Raw genomic sequence first — 7837 nt, 5'->3', positions numbered from 1 at the left:
CAACATTCTAATTGTAGTTTAAATTTTTTCTAGGAATGATAAGACATTCCCCATAACCTCCCATTAGGGCTAAAAAGGACCTTTTTGTGATATTCTAAAAAGAAAGAGCCTTTACAGTCATTTTCTCCTTGGAACATGCCCTAAAGGTGTTTACTGAGGGACCCTTTGCTACATATTTTTCCCAATAAAAACAGGTGGAACATATATTTCGTCTTAATAAAGTCAAAAAATTATGATGGTTCGACCTCCCTAAGAATATATATACAAATACTATCATTATTTAATCAAATCTGACTGACCACCATCTCTCTTTCTCTCCCCCCCCCCCTTCTCTTCTCCTGCAACTATTTCATCTCCACAAGCTTCCAAACCAAGAGAATTTAATCTCTATATCTTCCCCCAATGAAACAACAATTTAAAACAACATATTGAAAACCCTTCATTTCTTTTCATCCATGGTTTCTCTTGCTTCTCCTTGCTACCTGCTGATATGACCATGGTTCCTGCTGAAAACCTTTCTAAACGAAACCATCTTCCTCACTGTGGCGGCCTGGATTTTTACGGTTGCGGTGGTGGTGGTGGTGGTGGTGGTGATAGCAGTTATACAGAGAATTTTGGTCTCATGAACCGTCTTCACGGGTATGACTATCACAACGAAGCTTGCTTAGGATCTGATCAGGGTGCTAATAAAATGGCTGAAAATCCATCAAGAACTAATAGCCTTAATGAAACCGGCTCCAGCTCTAAGGATTACAATCAAGAACAAGAAGAGAGAGATGATGAAGGTTGGCTCCAACTCAGTATAGGAGGTCATGCAACAAAATACCATCATCATCATCATAACAAGCATGACCAGGTCGATCTAACCGCGACAAGAGGAGGGTTGACCGAGCTTGATCTATTACCTGGTGGCACCTCTCATCAAGAAAGGCCACATATGCCTGAGTTTAGACCTCCACTGCATCCACTGGTTATGCAAGGTTTTACAACTTCTTTATTCTTACAACAAGAAGGAACCAGCTCCATGTTTAGCAGGGCATGTAGGCCTATAGCAGCGGCAACAGCTCCTTCCACCTTGGTGCCATTAGGCTCCTATTTTGCCAGACCATTTCAAGTGCAACCCGGAATCGATGTCGCCGGGCCGAGCACCGATTTTAAAATCATTGATCCTCCTAGAAGACCCCATTCTGGCATTTGGTTCATCCTACAAGCATCTGAAAACCAGTAAGAAAAGAAAAAAAAAATAGTCTGCACTTTTTGTTTTTTGTTTGAAAATTCTCTTAATACTCTTTCTTTTTTTAATTAATCACAACGCGTTGAAGGTATTTTAAAATATTAGAGTTTACTTTTCTGATTAAATTAACTTGATTTTTACATTTCAGAGCAAAAGAACCATTCTTGCCTCAAATACCAAAGAGCTACCTGAGAATCAAGTAAATAATATTTTATCCCTTTTGTTTTATTATTATTGTTCCAATTTACTACTTTCTATATATACTTCCTTTTTGGGTTCAAAAATTAACTATTATGGCGTGTTTTGAACTTGTTTTAGGGACGGGAAGATGACAGTAGGGTCAATAATGAAGTATCTGGTTAACAAGCTGAAACTGGATAGCGAATCCGAGGTATTACATGCAAACTCCATTAATTACACCATTAAATGAGTTTTTTTTTTTTTGCAATTCTCATTAGCAAAAACATGACGATTTTCTAAATAAATAAAAAAAGCCAAAAAGAAGAAAAATGAAGCGATCTTTCTATCTAGTTAATTAATCTCTTTTTATGAGTATAGGACTTGGTTGGTGTTATAGAGACATGACAGAAACCCCAGAACTAAAATGCATTTCTCGGTACTGTTTCTTGTTAGGTGGGAAGTATGTCTCATTGTTAGCCCTTTTGTTATCTAATGCTTCATTAATTAAGCTTTTAAATCCATAACCTAGGAGCCTGTTCTTAGTGAAAGGATGAAGGTTTTAGGGCTCAAATGTAGTAAGTTTAGAGAGAATAATATAGAAATTTACCAACCCACCTTCTTCTACAAATGGGGTTTACTGTTACACATCACAAACTTATGTGAAAGTAACATATGAATAATCAACACAAGCAAAGTATAGATATATATATTGTGTAAATTTAAGTAAAAAAAGAAAAAAAAAAGATATAGCATATAAAATAATCAACTGCACGAAATGACCAGGGGTGCCTTAAAATCCACAATCCAATATGATATGTATTTTGCACCGAATATGACCATTACTTGAACCAGAATTCAAGGGAAGTATAAAAAAGATGCTTAAATTCTTAGTATATGAATCATTTTCATTGTTATTCTTTTAGGGTTTAGACGTACGTGTATATATGTACTCAATGGTGAGAGAACCCGTACGTAAACAGTCATTATCATGAAAATAAATGAGGTCTATATCACAATAATTTGTACACGAGGTGCACTATATAAGTGAATGATTTATTGTATCTCAATTTGTTAGCTATCTAGTTCCACTTTATTTTTTTTCGACACATCCCTCCCCTTTATAAGAAATGCTTCTCATGCACACTTCATCATCAAAAACAATTATTTCTTCTCAATAATAATGACATTTGAAGTTTTCTTCCATAATACTTTAGCATCATAATATATAACCTAAGAAAATCAATTTTTTTCTAGGATAAGATGAATCTGCCTCAAAGAAAAATGCCTAAGTAACCTTGTGTCATTTCTTTATAAAATGCATACTTCTACACATTCCCTACTATTTCATGAATTTGAACCTGCATTCTCTTAGTTGCATTAACAAGAATGATTTGTATCATAAGTTTTTGATGTTATTTAGTTCATTTCGCATTTCATGTTTTGCATGTTATGGCATATAAAAATTATAGCTAATTGCAAAAATTATTAATGGACAAGTACATAGAAAGATTATTGCAACTCCTTCTATGCAATTTCTAGAATATAGGAGAAAATGTCAGTCTAAATGAAAATTTATTGGTGAATGGTACGTGCCTTTTGTGTAATTCATTTTATATGTCTTGCCCTCGCTATATTAGTTTGATTATATATATGTCTAAAATCGAATTTGAAATTGATGTGAATTGCTATAATATTTTTAGACCCTTACACTATGAAATTTTTTGTTTGAGCCTTAAGAACATAAGTTAAAACATTCACTAATTTTACGTGGAATGATGCCTAGAGGAGTAGAAATGAAGTTTTCCATACGTATATAATCCAAAATGAAGCTTTTATTTGAATTTGTTGTATATGTCAACCAGTTCATCTCATCATTTCATCACATATTAACCTATCTTTAATTATTAAATGACAAAAAAATTGTTAGTTACATTAAAGACAAATTTCATGATTAGTCATTACATGATTTATAGTTTTTTTTATATTTTATTTTGATCTTACGATTATAGAAAATATATTTTATTTAGTCACTCATACTATAAATATTCATTTTTATCGTCTTAAAGATCTATCCACCCAAATTGATGATCATAGCAGTCATTTATTGCACTCTAAATATCAGTTTTGTCTTGTCTCTCAGCCAACGACCTAAAATATCCAAAACTAAATAAGCTTGCTAGGATTTTATATGTATGCATGAATTTCATGACATCCTCTTCGACATTCTGTTTTTGTTTTGTGTTCTTGTTACCAGCAACATCAATTATGTCTTGTAGTTTACAATTAATTGAAGCATTTATTGGTCAACTCTTTATGCCATGAAATTAATGAAAATATACTTGTGTTTCTTTCCTTACACTTCATGCCATGAAGTAATCCACTTGAGATTATGACGATATATATATATTAATATATATGTCAGTCACAACACAAGGTGTTACAGCTATTGCTTGTTTGTATTCTAAACCGAAAAGATATACAACCAATCTTTAAAAATATGTTTAGATACTATAGGAATAATTTTTTATAAAAAAAAAAAAAAAACTTTCCATTTAGTAATTTATTAGGTCAACTCATAGTAGCGGGTCGGCTAGGTGATATACAATTTTCATCTTAGCTAGGGTTTTTTTTTCCTCCTTTTCTCACATGACATGCAATAAAAATATCCAATGAGTAGTGTTCTAATCTATTTTAGCGTAGATGTATACTCTTCCCTCTCTTAGATGATGAGGACATTTTATATAAGAAAAAACAAAGTTTAGTGAATAATTTAACCTATTATTCCACAAATAATACTTGTTAATACTGGTATCTAGGGATGGGAGTTATTAATCTTTCACACCACTTTGTTCACATTATCATTACCCAAAATTTAAGAGTACCATAGTCTAATTCTTTGTTTGTATATACTGTAAGGCTATCATAAATCTTTTAAGATTCGAGATTTTTTACTCTCAAATTCAAACTTAGTGTAAATGCTTGGAGAAAAGAAGTTCACTTCTGGTTCTTCCACCCACTTTAGGATTGGATACTTTGATAGTAAGGCATATATATGTAGTAAAATCATATCGCAGGGCCATGAAAACCACACGTGTACCTTATCATTCTCAAGCCCCCCATCTGCATGTTTTATCCCTTCCTTTCGTCACGCTTTCGCTTCTTATATCTCAGCTTTCAGACAGCTAACCCGTAGGGCCTTTTGTTTTCGTAGTGGATTGTACTTAAAAATGGCCATTAATAAATAAAAAAAAAAAGAAACCCTTAAGTGCTTCCAATTGATTGTGCTTTAAAGACACTATGATCACTCATTGATTCCCACGACTAGCATATTGAAAGAAAAGAAAGTTAAAAAAATAAAAATAAAATAAACCCTAAATATTTTACGTTGTGGGAAAGCAATACATGAGGGATAGTTCCACAACAGAATCATTCCTAGTTGTTGAAAAAAGACAAAAATAAAAGCATTAAAAAAAAACAGATAAGAACCCCCCACCTCATGAAAAATGTCTTGTTTATTGTTGGTGAACGGAATGCATGCAGCATTAAATATTATGGGGAAATTAGTCTTCTATCTTACATCAACGTCATATCCCATTCATTAAACAGAAAATTGAATTATAAATTTTAGAAAATTGAAAATATAATTTAGTAATTTCTGGAAGAAAATTAACAGTGGTTGTATGGTTTTTCTTACCTACCTATGAAGCCAACCTCTGTATTTAATATTTTAAAAATTAAAGGAAAGAAAAGAAAAAACACACAACTAGAAAGGGTTATTGACCTTTGAGAGATTAGGGATTTTGGCTTTGTAAATGTGGAAAGTGAAAGCAACGTGAAGAAGACGTGCATGAAATGCGATTGTTGTGTTGTATGTGACAGATGTTAGAGAAAGTTAGGTTTTGTAGGAATGAAAATATTATAAAAATAAAAATGACGTTTTGAAATTAAATTTAATTTGTTATTATTATTTGATTACCTTTTATTTTTAAATTTCTTTTAAGAATTTCATTAAATAATTTTAAATGACGATGATGTGGTAATATATTTGATTTTTTTACAATAAATTTACATTTTATTTTTTTCTATGCAGAAAATTTATTTGATAATTAAATTATATTCAAAGAATTATATCAGAGGATGAGTGACAGGAGCGAAACCAATTTTTTTTTTTATAAGATTGACCAAAGAGAAATCGTTGGGTCGTGCCTGTTCTTCGCCTGGCTTTCAGGATCCAATACAAATATTGTATTTTTGATTACTTTAATTAAGCCTATAATTTGTAAAATAAAGTAAATAATTTTATAATTAACACCACTACTAGTTATAATAAAATTCAAATGGAATCATGATTTTGGGTTACGAGAAAAGTCTAGGTCGGTTGGGTCCCGTAATGATTTATTTTGGGCAGCCGTGGGATCAACGGTGGATTTGGCTGCCTGACCGCTGACCTAAGTTGCACTACTAAATAGTAGTGTCTTTGAATTTTTTCCTTTAATGGGATTGGAAAATAGGGAAGAGAAATTCTAATTTTTAAGGGTAAGTTGCAAGTTTGAAAGAGATGCGGCATATTAGCATGGGCAAGACGTAAGCCACTTATCAACCATGACTTCAGTTTTACTTGTAAAACTACATATATTAATCTAAATTAATTTCAAAAATTGAAATTCCAGCGTAGAAACAATTTTCTTTTATGGGTTTTTATTAATGTTTGGATTTATTTTTTTTATGATTTTATGTATTATTAGTGAATTAGATGATTATGAATATAAAGTGTAGTGAGATGATAGTTTATTTTGTCCTTTAATCATGTGGTTGAGGATTCGATCCCAACTCACAATAGTAAAAAATTCTTTAAATGATAGGTAATTATCTAATTCTTGGAAGTAGCACAAAATTATAAAAGTTGTGTAGAGAGATTTTTGAAGTTTGGGAGAAGAATAAATAGCATTGCAAAGTTTCAAATAGAAAAGTGGAGTCTTGGAGGAATTTAGTCTAGGAAGGAGGTTTATATGACTTAATATGAGTCTTGGAGTCTAGTTGAGTTATGATAGGGATTCATACATGTATTTAAATATGACTAAGAGTTTTTATTACATTAAAATAGTTTTTCGTGACATTTTGAAAAGGTTACGGAAACAAAAAAAAAAGTCACGAACATGATGTTTTATTTGACAAAATATAAGAAAGCATTATGCATGAAAAGTAACGAAATTTTTTTCGTGATATTTTAAATGAAGATCATGCAAAGTAAAAGTGTTTATCATATGTTGCCTACCAAGGTGATCTCTTTAAACAAGGTGGACCTCGGCTATAAATCGAGCAAACTCTTCTTTGATTCCACTTTTTGTCAAATCTGTCAACTTAGACTAATAAAGTAGTATTAGTGATCATATTTGGAATGTTTTTATATTGGAATTAGGATAAACGAGTATAATAACGTGGAAAATGGATGGATGAAAAAGCAGGTAGAGATAAGATGCAGAGGGGAAGAGCTTGAACCAGGGTTGACGTTGGAGCATGTGAGAGATCAAATATGGAGTTCAACAGACGCCGTCGTCACTTTGCTTCCACATACCTCAACGCCACCATCCCTTCATTTTAATCTCATGCTTCTTCACTATGGTAGGAGGGGTTGAATTACTTGCTTTCCAATACACACCTCGATTTTTTTTTTCATTTCCTTTTCTCATAATTTAATTAATCCCCCACCTTTATGCCATGTATCATTCTAAATTTATGAAATGCCCATCCCTTAATTTCTTTTATTTTTATTTTCTTTTCGATGATCACTAATCATGAAGAAATTTTTTTTTTTTGGGGGGTTTGGTTTACTTTGGGGGGTGCAATAACGCAAGTAAAATTGAATTGATGATATTTAATTATTCTCATTTGTGTCCACTATTACAAACTTCATTGATTAATTCACTAATCTCTTTTTTTCTATTCACTTCTCCCAATCTGCCTTAATTTATGATTTATAGAAATTGAATTCACCTAATCTCACACAAACTCGAATTCTAAATAATCAAACATAAAAAAATTTGTATTATCTAAATTAACATATGGGGTAGTGAACACTTTTGACCATCAGACCACATGTGGTTCCTCAATTAACAAATTTAAGAAATCTAAATCCGAAATTACCCAAATATGAAATGATCTAATATAAATAAGAACAATTGAAATCAATATTAATTAAGTTTAGTATAATGAAAACTATTGGAAAATAACTCAATAATCAATTGAATCCTCAATAAAAAAACTCGAATTGAGCCTCCTTAAACGAATATAAACAATTAATTACCTTTGTTTACTCATATTTAAATAGTATAATAATTAAATTTATCTCGTTTTAACATTGTCCCTATAATTCATTAATAAAATAGTTAACATCATCTTCAGTTATTCTCATTAGCTCACTCC

The 7837-nt window shown here is 31.5% G+C and overlaps 1 protein-coding gene across 2 annotated transcripts; it reads left to right on the top strand.

Moving 5' to 3' along the window:
• Window positions 1-298: 298 nt before the first annotated feature.
• LOC108459864 (protein LAX PANICLE 2) lies at window positions 299-7179 on the top strand. Of its 2 annotated transcripts, none has more exons than XM_017759260.2 (4): window positions 299-1224; window positions 1383-1433; window positions 1553-1625; window positions 6880-7179. In XM_017759260.2, the coding sequence occupies exons 1-4, from the start codon at window positions 491-493 to the stop codon at window positions 7048-7050; spliced, it is 1029 nt and encodes a 342-aa protein (XP_017614749.2). In that variant the 5' UTR covers window positions 299-490; the 3' UTR covers window positions 7051-7179. The 2 variants fall into 2 exon arrangements, with proteins under 2 accessions (XP_017614749.2, XP_052882474.1); XM_053026514.1 differs by having other exon boundaries at window positions 6877-7179.
• Window positions 7180-7837: the final 658 nt, after the last annotated feature.

The sequence above is a fragment of the Gossypium arboreum genome, chromosome 4 (genome assembly GCF_025698485.1).
Source record: "Gossypium arboreum isolate Shixiya-1 chromosome 4, ASM2569848v2, whole genome shotgun sequence".
Lineage (NCBI taxonomy): Eukaryota > Viridiplantae > Streptophyta > Magnoliopsida > Malvales > Malvaceae > Gossypium > Gossypium arboreum.
This window is presented reverse-complemented; position numbering and strand designations above follow the sequence as displayed.

Excerpts from the sequence above, each read along its gene's own strand:
- LOC108459864 (XM_053026514.1), top strand. The coding sequence starts at position 491 with ATGACCATGGTTCCTGCTGAAAACCTTTCTAAACGAAACCATCTTCCT. Across the intron at positions 1,225-1,382 it reads CTACAAGCATCTGAAAACCA|AGCAAAAGAACCATTCTTGC; the intron begins GTAAGAAAAGAA and ends TTTACATTTCAG. Across the intron at positions 1,434-1,552 it reads AAGAGCTACCTGAGAATCAA|GGACGGGAAGATGACAGTAG; the intron begins GTAAATAATATT and ends AACTTGTTTTAG.